This window comes from Taeniopygia guttata, chromosome 1A, assembly GCF_048771995.1.
Source record: "Taeniopygia guttata chromosome 1A, bTaeGut7.mat, whole genome shotgun sequence".
NCBI lineage: Eukaryota > Metazoa > Chordata > Aves > Passeriformes > Estrildidae > Taeniopygia > Taeniopygia guttata.
Window position 1 is genome coordinate 23,468,341 of NC_133025.1, and position 13,464 is coordinate 23,481,804.

The 13,464-nt window shown below is 36.0% G+C and overlaps 1 protein-coding gene across 9 annotated transcripts in view; it reads left to right on the forward strand.

Annotated features, from left to right (window-relative positions):
- Window positions 1–13,464, forward strand: part of ANKRD26 (ankyrin repeat domain containing 26) — a 48,409-nt gene that overhangs the window by 23,228 nt on the left and 11,717 nt on the right. For 7 of the 9 annotated variants that reach the window (XM_030257195.4, XM_030257202.4, XM_030257207.4 and 4 more), the window contains 13 exons: window positions 472–1,461; window positions 2,282–2,493; window positions 2,988–3,137; window positions 4,052–4,085; window positions 4,239–4,377; window positions 4,807–5,020; window positions 5,297–5,480; window positions 5,891–6,037; window positions 7,197–8,150; window positions 9,669–9,821; window positions 10,775–10,950; window positions 11,144–11,237; window positions 12,354–12,428. In XM_030257195.4, the coding sequence (XP_030113055.4) occupies window positions 472–1,461; window positions 2,282–2,493; window positions 2,988–3,137; window positions 4,052–4,085; window positions 4,239–4,377; window positions 4,807–5,020; window positions 5,297–5,480; window positions 5,891–6,037; window positions 7,197–8,150; window positions 9,669–9,821; window positions 10,775–10,950; window positions 11,144–11,237; window positions 12,354–12,428 (3,522 nt within the window). Of the gene's footprint in view, window positions 1–471; window positions 1,462–2,281; window positions 2,494–2,987; window positions 3,138–4,051; window positions 4,086–4,238; window positions 4,378–4,806; window positions 5,021–5,296; window positions 5,481–5,890; window positions 6,038–7,196; window positions 8,151–9,668; window positions 9,822–10,774; window positions 10,969–11,143; window positions 11,238–12,353; window positions 12,429–13,464 lie in introns of those variants that run through there. The other 2 variants (XM_030257221.4, XM_030257252.4) reach the window with 2 other exon arrangements.

Here is a 13,464-nt window from a genome sequence, read left to right on the forward strand (position 1 = left end):
AAAGGTTGTCAAGTTCATTAACACTCTTATTAGCTTAGCTGGCAGGGAATTGTAAAATGCCAGACAGTATGGAGAAAGGAAGGTGAGGAAACACGGGCAGTTCCAAAGAAAAATGGTATTAAAGCAATGAAACATGAAAAAATAAATTGCTTTCTAACAAAGGCCGCTGGTTACAAAAAGCAGGCAGGCCTAAAGGTGAAAGTAACCCTCATCTAGAAAACTTCAATTCTAGAAAAGCTGTTGTCTCCAATAAGTCCTAGTACCTAGTAAGTCCTTTATTTTTAAGAAAAAGGTGAGTCAGTGAATGTTTAATTTAGTATTCTTTGATTTATATTATAAAAATTGCTTTCAAAATATCTTGATGCTGTTATTTCTGTTACATGATAGGATGAGTTTGCAATGGAAATTACCTTGATTAACTGTAACTTCCTTTTTCTTGGTAATCTTTTTGTCTGTACATGTATACTTAAGGATAAATATATTTTAGAAACTACCAGCTTGATAGAAAAAACAGCGCATGAAAATCAGACTGACAAAACAAAAGTTTCACATCAGGAAGCCCTAACAAAAAAAGAGGAATTGCACAGTGCTGACAAGGAGTTAAATCTAAAGCCTTGGGAAGAAAGATATGAAAAAATGTGGGTTGAAAATGAGAAAAGGGAATTGAAAACAAATTTTAAAAACATTACAGCAGAGTTGAAGCAGTTGTTTGGTGAAAATGAAGCTGGGGAAACTGCTTCCCTTGTGGAAGAAATACCAGAAGATGGCTTTGGTGAAGAATTGAAGAGTTCTCATATTATTTTATCTCCTGTGACAGAATCAAGTAATAATTTAGAAAGCCAAGGTGAATTTGGAGGTATTAAACTTACACTTGGTGGTAAAATACCCAAAATGGAAATTGCATTTCCAAGTCATGGTGTTCTTCCTGATCAAAAGAGCTTAAAGACAAATGTAGAAGATACCTGGAATACAGATGAAGAAGCTGGCATCAACAATGTAGATAACAGAAAGGTGTCTCTAGCTAAAGGAGAGAAAAAGAAAATGCTTACTATGGAAACAGAAGAGAATGATAATGGAAAGAGTAAAAATGCAGAGGAAGGTCCTGCTTACTCCCTGAGACATAGCTTAAAATCAAGTATTTTGGGTGACATTTCTAATATTCTTCCTAAAATAAGATCTGTTTGTACAAGTGATGAAAGTGCACATTCTGTAACAGAAGTGAAACTTAAAAAGTACTCTGGATTTAATGATGATGTTCCCAAGGACTGCCATATCAATAGTAATATGGGAGAAATAGGAACTGAAAGTCTTTTCACTAGTGCTCAGGAATCATGTGACATGCTGGAAAGAAGTCTTGATGAAGAGTTAAAACGAGATATGAAAAGATTTAAGAGTAAGGTAGGAATTCTGCAAACAGTATTCCTGGCTTTGGAGAAAGAGAAGGTACAGCTGCAAAAAGAGGTAGTTCACGTGCTACTCGTTATTCTTTAGTCTTTCTCCATATCAATGGTCCTGTTCACTTCAGCTATTCATCATTAAATGAAGATGCTTTTTGCAAATTAGTTGTCATTTGAATGCAAAGACAATATTTATTTATAAAGAGAGCAGTGGAGAGTTGCCTTTTCCCCTTTTCCAGGAAACACAGAATCACTATTGTTCCAGTTTAACAGTATGTGGCACTCAGTTTAAGTGTAAAAATTATCACTTCATTGACATAAAAAGAAGTGCACACAGTTAAATCAGTTTTGATTCTGAAACAAAGAATGAAAATAGCTTCTGAACAGGGTCTTGACTGAAGTTGTCATTTGCTGTGATTTCTGCATGGTGTGTCTTCATTACTCTTCCCTTAAATTCCTGTTTGCTGTGAGTGGAGTTGTTTCTACTTGTGGATTTGGAATCTTTTTCCCTGCTGCCCTGCCTACCCTCCATGGAGGAAGCAGTATCCAAGCACACTTCCGTTTGATTTTTTTTAATTTCTGTTTTTATAACAAACATTGTGCAGTCCTTCTAACTGTTTAATCCATCAGTAATTCTTTTACATTTTTGTTGTTCATGCTTCAAGATACACTGTTTTCTTCTTCCTAAGGACTCTTTTTCTGTTACATCACAGGTTCATGAGTGAATTTGAAGTACTTTCAATTACAATAAATTTTGTAATGTAATATTTGTGAAAATACTTGTCTATATGTTTTTTCATTTTGCACTTCTTCAATCACGGATATTGTGTTTCTCTTTTATGGAAAGACTGATTAATACTTGAAAATTAACTTTCTTTTTGTAGGTTGAGAAGGAAAAAAGCAAAGAAATATGTTTCAATACACAGACAGTGGTGGCTAAAGAGGAAAATGTTGATAAATTAAATACACCACCAGGCAGCATTAATAATCAGCAGATGAAAGAAAAGCTAACACTGAGGAAGAATGACTCTTTGAAAATGGAAGATGAAAACACTACAGAAGAAAAAGTCAACAAGAATTTTTCACCTGAGGAGAGGTCAGAAATTATTAAAATGCCAGTGAAAGTAGAAACTGAAGACATGATCTCTAATTCATATTTGTAGTATTACTTAAGTACCTTTTAGGTTTTCTAATATTGTACTAGTTAAAACAGTTTCTTTGATGCTGAAAGCAATACTGAGTAGGCCACTGCTTCACAAACATTTAAGAAAACCACTTTTTTTTTTTTTTTTTTTTTTTTAGGAAAAGGGAAAAGATATTACCAAATGAATCTTAAAAGTTTGAAGGAAGCATTGATATTTTTATGAAATCCAAAGCAGGAGGGTTTTTCTGTCTGTCCTTTAAAGGAATCTCTGCCCTCATTCCTAGGGCAAGGTTTTTTAAATACTCCACAATCCTTGGAGTTAAGTCTGTGTTTTATCAGTGATATTTTACATCTCAGCGGTTTCTGGACATCATCTTATGTCCGTTTCAAATAAACATTTTTTGTTCTGTTACTCAATAGGTAGGGTTTTTTTCTGTTTAATATAGTGAATTTGCCCTGAATCATGATGTTGCAAAGAAAAATAAAGGACAGACTTCAAAGCAGAAGGCTGATCAGCAGATGAGCTCTTCCAGTGGGAATAATTTTCGAGTACCAGATGATAGCACTTCCAGTGAAACATCTCAAGAGGAAGAAAGGTACTGAATATAAGGAATGTTATAATTAAAACTTACTTAATGATAAAAATTGACCTAAAGGTAACGTTTTTGTAAACCTGATATGCACAGTTGTTTTTGTTCCTTCCTGTGACAATATTTTTGTATTCCAAAACACATCTTTTTTGCTTTATGTGCTTTGAACATCTTAGCCAAGTTCATTATAAAGGCAATGTGCACAAGTGCTGAAAAATTACCTGAAGGTCAGTGTATATGTAAACATATATTTTATATTTTTAAAAAGGGAGAGGAGAGACTTATGCAAGAACAAACTTGCTATTCCATTACATGCACCTTAGGGTTTGAGTTTTTTTATTTTTATGTTTTTTCTTCAGCTGTATGTCCTCTTGACTTCTTGCCTACCTCAAACTTAACTGTAGGGGGCAAAATGAGAAACAGAAATTGTCAACAGGGTACAGGCACTTAAAACACTGGTGTGTAGTCAACATCGTTTGGGTCAGAAAAGTAACAGACAGCATTGTGTGGGCTGTTTTGAAGAAAATAACTCCATTCCAGTCAGCCTAAGTCCACTAGAGACTCCAAAATTACAGTTCTTTGACCTGTAAGGGGAAGAGTTTAAATACTGAAGAGAACTAAACCTCTAGTATTAAACAGGGCATGCACATAACTATGTATCTGTATCTCTCCATGTCTGTAGCTATATGATTCCTATCACTTTGAGTGAACAGTTACTTCACCTATTTGCATAATATCTTGTGAAAAAAATAGTCTTCCAATAAAGATGATTTTTTTTCCATTATTCACCTATTTCTAAAAAAACTCTTGGATTAAAATTTACTTTAATTCCCTGCTGAAATTAGGTTTTCAGAACAACTTTAGATATTGTTCTTAATGCAAAATAAACATTCCAGAACTGAAATACATTTGTTTTCCAGACCTGCAGCAAAAACAGCGAGTGAAAAGAACAAGGTACTGTAAAATTCATTTATTGATTAATAGTTTTATCAGCTTTTAATCACTCAGATGGGATCAATCAGATAAGGACTGTGAATGAAAGAATGAGTAATTAATGCATCTGTAATACTACGTAGTTGTATACAGAAAATACTGTATTGTTTATAGGTCAGCATACAAATGGATGTGACTGACGACCTTGATTTAACTCACTCATCTGACACAACATCAGAGGATGTCAAATTACCAACGTCCACCTACAAAGAGGCTGTGTTGCTCTTAGAACAGCTTACTGTGGATCATACAGGTATGTTCTAAAGTCACTTTTTTCTCAGATGTTACAAGTTTCTCTTTTAAAAGATGAATTCTTTGTGTGCACTCCTAGGTATCTTGGTTTATATATGTTTAAGATAACACCTCCCCCCATCCCTTTCATTGCTGACCTGTGTGTATACAGAGCAGCTGTTTTTCCACCTGAGTGGTGGTTTTGTCTTCTCTTTAATATATTTTTATGAGGTGTCACCAGCATGATGAAAGGCACAGTTGTGCCCTGCAGTTGGTCCATTGTCCCTGTCTGGCATTGGGCAGCCCCTGGCATCTTCTCACAGAGAACTCCCACTGCCTTCCTTCAGTCTTCCCACTAGTAAAACTTTATCACCTACACCAAATCAAATAATTTACACATTAAAAAGTATTTATGCATACGTGCATCTCTGTCTTTTCTATCTCAAAATAGGTTCTGCTATTTTACTGAAAATTCAAAACATACTTCTTAAATATGAACAAATAATAGAGCATGAAAAAAATCGGTATGCAGCAGTCTGGAGAGAAGTAAGAAAATTGGAAAGCGAAAAGGAGGAATCAAAGTTAAAAGCAGAAGAGACTCAAGATTTGAAATCCATATTGGCTCATCAAGAAGTGGAATGGAAAAGTGATATCCAAAGCCTTAAGTATGTAATCTTCTGTTCTGATAATGTGTTACCTTGTAACAGTGTATTTACTGAGATAAACTTACAAGTGGTAAAACAGTCAATAGTTTATTTGGATATACTGTAAATGTGATACCATGGATAATGGAATGACAATAGAATTCTTAAAAAAGTTAAAAATTAGAGTGAAAATATTTAACATTTTTATTGTTCGAGTTATTTCTGCAAGTTCATAGTGTAGAATATCTATTTTTTCTATCAGTGCTTTAGTTTCTCAACTATATTGTTAATTCCCAGGTTTACTTTGAAACAAGAAGAAGAAAAGAGGCTCAGAGTAGAAACACTATATGAGAAAACAAAAGAAAAACTCAGAAGGAAAGAAGAGCAATATTGTAAAGAGATGGAGGAGAAACAGCAACTTGAGTTACAGTCAAGGAATTTAGAAATGGAGTTAGTAACACTGAGAAAGCTCTTCAAACAGGTATATTAGATAATGACTTAAACTCTTGTCTTCTTATTTTCTGTTTTTTTAAATTGGTGTTTTATTCCAGTATGCCTAAAGAAGAAGTATTTTGTACATGGAAAAAGCGTTGGGTAACTATTGCCAGATTTTGCAAGCAGCTAGTTTCAAAGTAGTGTGTCCCTTTTTTTTTTTGTTTGTATTTCAAAGTCTAACTTTGAGTTATTTTTAAAAATTATTACAAAATAATAATTAAAATAACTAAATTATTCTATATATCTTCTTAATTTTCAGAAGAAAATTAAAATTTATGGATGGATTATTGTAACTGTTGAAAGCAAAAATATTTAAAAGAATAAAGGGGAGAGTGGAACACTATTGCTAGCTTTGATTTCTCTGAAGCTGCAAGTAATTTAATTGTATTATTGTAGGTTGAAGACGAGCGTGATGAAACACAGAGACAGCTCTCTCAGGAAAAGAGTGCCAGGGCCCTGCAAGAAGGCATTCTGAACAACCACCTTTGGAGACAAAAGGAACTAGAAGAAGAGACAAGAAGAACTATAGGAAAAAGTTCAGATGTAAGCAGATTTTTTTTTCTAATTAATTAAATTTCCCTATATTTGTTTTAAACTTATAATAAAACTTATATTTTTTTTCTGCTTCTTGATGGATTATTTACAGTTTACCAGTGTAACTTTACTGTGCAAGTACCTCTTCTGATTTCCCTTATGTCTATAAAAGTTATGGAAAGCAGAATCAGTGCTATATGTACAAGTAGAAAGCTAAAAGGAAACACTATTTAGAACATTTTTAAACTGTCTTGTATTTATTTCCTTGACATTTTATCATCACTTTTTAAGGTTTCTGTCAGTGAATCACGTAGCTACCTACATCCAGACTGACCAGGAAGGAAGCTGACACTCACTCTGTGTTCCCATTACTTGGGGTTTTTTAAATTATTTATGCCCTTATCAAACTTGAAGTATGAAGTTCTTTTCCATCTCCACATATTAAAGTTTTATGAAGGAAGATCAGCAATAAATTAAACTCTCAATACTAGTTAAACTAATTGAAAGAGAATGAGCAATCATGAACATTATTTAAAAAAAAAGAAATCTTGAGAAGTTTAATGAATTTACTAAGAATGTGAAATTCTTGGAAGAATTTATTTGTTCTTGGCCATGTTACCCAATAAATATAGGGTGAATATGTTTATATGAAAAAAATGTGTATAATAAACAGGCACTATACAAGACTCTTGCATTCCAGGGATGATTCAGCTGTATAGCCAACTTTCAGTAATGCCAAGAAAGATGTTAAGAAGACATTTAAAAAGGAAAATACCCTTTTTAGCCTGGTAAACAGAGATTTTAGTAGAAGCTAAATTAAGCTAAAAGGGAATATTTTAAAGGCATGCACACACAAGAAAGCACTGTTATTTTATAACCTTTATACCTGAAATATTTTAAATAATTTTATTACTTAGTTGTTGGTTAACAGAAAAAAAGGCATTATGTATTTGGCATGTTTATTTATGGATATGTTATGCTTTCATTCTGTGCCTGCACTGGAACACATGCACTGGTTCATAGAGTAGCTTATGTCTTATCTGAAATTTCACTCTCATCTTTGAAGTCATGTTGCAGTGTTAGAAATATTAAAATGCAGTTTAATGCTGAAGTGGTTTTGTAGATTTATTTCCCACGTATATATTTATTCATGTTCCCTGTCATTCAGGAATCCGACACTGAGAGAGAAAAGGATCTGTTGTACAAAAATCAGTTACTGCAAGATGAGATTGCCATGCTAAGACTAGACCTTGATCAAATAAGACTTAGGCACCAGGAGGAAGAAGGAAAATATTTAGAGGAAATTGAAACCTTGAAAGAAAAAAATGAAGATCTCCAAAAAGAACTTAAGCTGAATGAGGAAGCCTTAACACAAACAGTTTTTCAGTACAATGGACAACTAAACTTACTAAAGACAGAATCCACAATGCTGACTTCCAAACTGGAGCAGACAAAAGAAAGCAAAGACAGACTAGAGACAGAAATTGAATCATTTCGTTCCCGCCTGAACACTACTGTTCAAGAGCTTGAACGTCACCAGTCATCAAGAAGCGATGTCGAACGAACATTTCAGAGAGAGCGTGATGAATGGCTTCGCTTGCAAGACAAACTCCATCATGACTTCTCAGATGTACGAGAAGCCAACAAGAGCTTGTCTCAGCAGCTGAGTAATGCTGAAAGCAAAGCTAATGGTCTAGAAAATGAGCTTCACCAGTTAAGACAAACGCTTAGAGAGAAAACATTGCTTTTAGAGATGACACAAAAAGAATTAAGTCAAACCCAGTGTCAGGCAAAGGAATATGATCATGCTCGACAGCTTGAGAAAGACCAAGTAAGCAAACTTATAATAAAGCAGGAATCCATGCAGGAGCGATTGGCACAGCTCCAGAGTGAAAACCTTTTGCTCCGTCAGCAACTGGAAGATCTGCAGAACAAGGGGATCATCAAAGAAAAAGTAGTTAATGATGTGCAAGATCGGTTTAACGATATTTTCAACAAACTCAGAGCTGATACTGAAAAGCAAGTTTACCTAGTGGAAGAGAGAAACAAGGAATTAAATGCCAAGTGTATTGATTTAAGAGAACAAATCTTCAAACATGAGACTGACAAAATAGAGAGAGAGGTAAAATACAGACTTACAGCAATTTAAAGTTTTCCAGTTCTTGAAATTATTTTGTGTTTCTAAAGTGTATCAGATATAAACCATATGCATGGGACCAGATAATGATATTTTGGTCTGGTTTTACTGTGTTTCTCTTGAAACTGTGGAAGGGTTTGGTAAATGGGGTGTTACTGCTCAGATCTGAGCAGAGAGCAGAAAAAAGGTATCCAAGTCTGCTTGGATCAAGAAAGGTGATTCTTCTCTAGAACTTCTTTCTCTCTTTTCCTTAGTCCATTATTTGCCCTATAGAATTGATTAAGGTATTTGATGCTTTTTTTAAGTATTGCACTGATGACACAAGTAAGAGTGATGTAAAAGGAAGAATGATCCAATATGTGACAGTTGAGAAATGAAAATGCAGATAAGTGAATTGTGTGAGATGAACTTATATTAAGTTCCTGTAGAGGAAAAATATTGCTTTTCCCTAAGTTGCTATCAAAATTTAAGAGTATTTTAGTGTCCAGGTATTAATTTATGATTATTCTGGGGGCTCTAAGGGGTCTGCCTAGAGAATGCATCATTATCTGTGTTCCTAGGAGTAGGTAGGGTATTCTGTAATGATAGAGTGTTCTGGCCAATTTCAGGTAGAGTAATGACTTCAAAATTACCCTGTTCAATCTCCCTTACTTTCTAGAAAATAGGAACTAATAAAAGTCAATATTTAGACACACTGATGTACAGTCTTTCACCTTTAATGATTTGAACAGTGATTTATATTACACTTCTGGAATTACAAGTCTGGAATCTTTGAGTGAGATAAATATAGGCACATGTGAGATAACTGCTTTATTCTTCATTTATCAGTTACTGTGAGGTGTGTGGGGAGAGAACTCCAGCAATACTGTCAGTCATTTTAATCTGCGAATTGCTGTGTATTCTTCATACCAAAACAACAGGTTCCCTCTGAAAATACTACATCTGTATAACGGTATGAACCGTCTAGATTTTAGTAAACCTGATATGTCAGTATAAAGGCAGTTGTTATTCTAAAACATACTTACTGAGACAGCTGTGAGAGGATGTGATTCCATATATTTTTAGAGTATATCTAAAGAGAGCTTTTAGATATAGGTATTCGTTTAATTATATTTGTAAATTGTAGGAATAGAACAAAGAATGATACTAAATTCTGCTTTTAGTCAACAAAATAGTATCTGCAGTCAGATTATGGCCCTTGCATTACAACAGATTTCTTTTGATTATGTTAGTAAAATTCCCATGATTGCAGTGTGTGCTTATGTGTGCAGAACAATATCTGGATCTTTTTTATGTATGGAAACAGAAATCCTCATGAACTGCTGCTGACAGTTTGGGGGTGCTCAGCTGAAAAAGATGGAGATGTGATTGTGTCACTGCTGGTGACAGAAAATTTCACTTGAGTTCAATCCAAAGACAAGTCTAACTCTACAATCAAGTCAAAGTAAAGGTATTTTTCATGTTCTTACAACTTTATTCATGCTCATTTGATTGCTTCATTAGGGCATGATCAGACAGCTGCAGCAGGAGCTTGCTGATGCTCTTAAAAAGCAATCTATGTCAGAAGCTTCACTTGAAGTTACTACACGCTACCGCAGTGACCTGGAGGAAGACAAGCTGCACTTGCAAAAGGAATTGGAAAAGGCTAAAACCAAGGTACATAATGTCTGTATATTATAGCAATAAATCTTAGGGTGGCTGTTAAAAGTAGGACTGGATTTTGTCCTAAAGCCCCAGGGAAATATTAAACAGGATAGACTCAATGATGTGCGAATCAATTGCATTGTTTTATAAACTTGGTGTCCATATCTTTGACATGCAGACATTATGCCCTAACTTGGGCAAAATTTTTTATTTGCGAAGGTGCTTTTCACAATAAATTTGTGCCTGTGTTTATGCCTCGTTACCTTTGGTTTAGCCAAGCAGATTGTCTGATTTTTGAAGAATAGTAGAAGTATTGGACTGCAGTGTTTGGACATTTTTATGCTCCTGCTTTCCCCCTGCCCCCACTCCCCCCACCCTGCCCTGTCACCATGTAACACATCAAATTCTGAATGCTTTTGTAACTTACTCTGCATTTTTCCCCTTTGGGCCCTTCTATAATTTAACATCCTTAAGTGGCTTTCCTGCAAGGGAAGTATAAGCTATTTCTGAGTTTGGGACTACCTTTCACAGTGTTTTTCCAAGATATGGACATATAGAGGCCTTGGAGTTCTTAAAGGAAAATAATTTAAAATCTGATCCTTATGAGGGACTTGTGAAGTCACTACAGACAGATGAACTTCTTAATTCATGTTTTCACGGAGGAGCAAACAAGTAAACACAAAGAGCATCCTGAGTCACCAAAAAGGTCAGAGCAGCAGTGTTAGTGCTTAGAACCATACTCTAGGAACACATGGAGGAATGGGAGAGGTTGCTGTGGAAGATTAGGAAGTAACACTGCTTGTGTTAATTTGCTAGTAGAAGCTTTGGAAGTCCTTGAGATGATTACAGTTCTTTGGGCAGAGGGCATGGGCAGATATCTGCAGCATGTGAATCCTTGGGCAGTAGGTGACTGCCCTGTATAAAAGCTCACTTGAAGACTGTGGACTCTTTCTGTGTTTTGACAGTTGCGGGAGGTGGAAGAAAAGTATCTTCAGTCTGAGCATTATGTTCGTGACTTGAAGACTGCCTTGGATGGTAAGGAAAGAGAAGCAACAGCTTCTGCCCAGAAACTGCAGGACCAGCTGTTGGCATCTTCTGAGACTAACACTACTATAAAACAACTGGAAGAACACGTGCAACAGTAAGAAAACACAGTGGGGTGAGACATCTGTCACTTGCAGGATTAGCTGGAAACCACAGCACAGATGCCTTGTTGCATCATAGCAAATTATTAAGATTTTGAAGGATGTTCTTGGGTTTTGTCATTTTGCACTGTTCTTTTGGAATTAGTGCTCTGGCAGATTTTTATAATAAGACCTGTATTTATTTTTAAGCCTTGAAATTGAAAACACCAAATTGGAAGCCACTGTCCAGCAGCAAAGCAACAGGATTGAAGCCCTGCAGAGAGACCTGCAAGCCTCTGCCTCAGTAAGCTGCTCATAAATTTCCCTTTCGGTGACTCCTGAGCCTAGTTACCTATTTCTGTGCGGAAATTTTATGGTGAGGTTTTCCTAGAGAGCCAAGGGGAGCTCAGTGCTGGCATTTTTTCTGAATAGAGGCTGTCCAGATAGCAGCCTGCTCTACTTTCCAGCCATCCAGTTTTGAAAATTTTCCCATGCTATATAGCAAGTCAAACATAACACTCTAAAAGGTAAGGATTTGACAGCAGTACACCAGTGTAACTATTGTCTGCTTTAGACCTTTCATAATGTCAGCTGCTGCTCTGGGGACTGCAGTGTGTTCTATTTAAGGTATTAATCAAGTTAACTGGTGGAAATTCCACAGGGTATATTGATGCCAATATCTTTATGCCAGAGACCTGGCTGACATCATCAGACTGAAACAAAAATTACATGTTCCAGAGCTTTTGCTGTGTAGAGTTGCTTTTTCTTTGTCTACTTGCTGTGTGACTGTTCTCGTGAAACAGTGAAGAGGACTGCTTGTGGCATCTGCAAAACTCAGTGTGAGCCTTTGAATTTACCACAGCTTCTACACAGTGGTTAATTTTAGCTCAGATAAGGTGCTAACATCTGTGGCCTGAATGAAGAGATTTTTTTTGTTGTTTTTTGTATTGTAGCCACTGAGCTAGGGTGCTTGTTATAACTGTAGTTGTCAATTATAGCTGAAGGTATTTTGAAAATCGCTATATGTGATAGTCAAACTTTGTGATGTGCTGATACTGTCAAGAGAAATGGGAAGGCAGTCACAAATCCTTCTGCTTTGATTAGTAGGGCATGATTTTCAAGTGTACTGGGGATGAGAAAAGCTACTCCTGCCTGTTTTCACTGAGCATTCTTTATATCCCACGTGGTTCTCTCTCTCTCTCTCTCTCTCTCTATCTCTCTGCATCAAATGGCAAAGGTGCTGATTACTAACAATTTTGCAGTGGCATCAAACTAAGGCCATTTTGATCATTGTTGCTGGGTGTAAATAGTGTAGGAATAAAGAGATGAAGAGGTTTTGTGTAATGTTTTTGTCAGCGAGGTGTAACTTCAATGTAGAAAGTGATTATGTGCCTTCTTGCTTCTTGTAATGCTTCTATAGGTCCATAACCGCCTGGAAGACTTGATAATGAGCTTACAGACAGCACAGGCAGCTGCAGAGGATCACCAGAAGCAGGTACGTGACAGGCTTCTGTGAATGGCTGTTTTAGTCTTTGAATTTTTTGTATATAGGTAATTGATTAAAAGATCATGTGGGCTGTGTAAGCACACAGCCTTTTAAATACCCATCTGGTTTTAGGGCAAGGCACCCTCAAGGGAGAAGGCTGTAAATTTCCTCATTTTCCTACTTCTATGTTTTGTATGTGTTGTGGTGTGCAAGACAGTTGTGTTCATCAGTGTGATTCATCTGATGAATAGTCTTCCCCATCCCACCTGCAGGGAGTGAGCAAGTGGCTGTGAAATGCTTAGCTGCTTACCAGGGTTAAGCCATAGCACATGACTGATAGAGTGGATGTTGTGGGCAGCATGGAGATCTGTGGTTGAAAGCTGAGAGAGGAGAGCAGAATTGACAGATCCCTATTTTCTTTGTAATTTTGTCAGAGCTTGTCTTGAGGCCATGTCAGTTTTTGTCATGAGACCCAGAGTTTTACTGCCTCTGTGAGGACTTGAGAAAGTGATACACCCTAAGGATTTTTTTTTATCTGAGACTTTGTGTGAAGTGTTTTGTCACTTTCTGTAGCCAGTAAACATCTCTTGTTTTTTCCTTTTTTGATTTTGTAATTTTCTCTTTTCCTTAAAAAATACCACTAAAAGCATCTAGTCATCTTCCAGTCTTTATACTTGAACTAACTCAGCAAGCTGTGTTCAACTCAAATGCATCTGTTAGGCAAATTATTGTCAATTTCAGAACATTTTCTTGCTCTCAGGAGATACACAGCTGTCACAGAAACCATGAGCGTAGGGTATATTCTGTGGTGGGCACTAGAAATGAATACATTAGAAAGTATGTAATGAACTCTGGAAAACCTTTGGAAGAAAGCTACAGGATAATTTTGTATGTATATTTGTTATTCCCTAGAGTTCAACCTATCTAACCACCCATATAGAATTCATTCATCCCGTTTCTCTTCTTGGTTATGTTTCCCAAGCGGTGTTTTACATTCCACATTAACATTTACCATAGACATTGGATGAGGAGAGAAGAGAGTTTC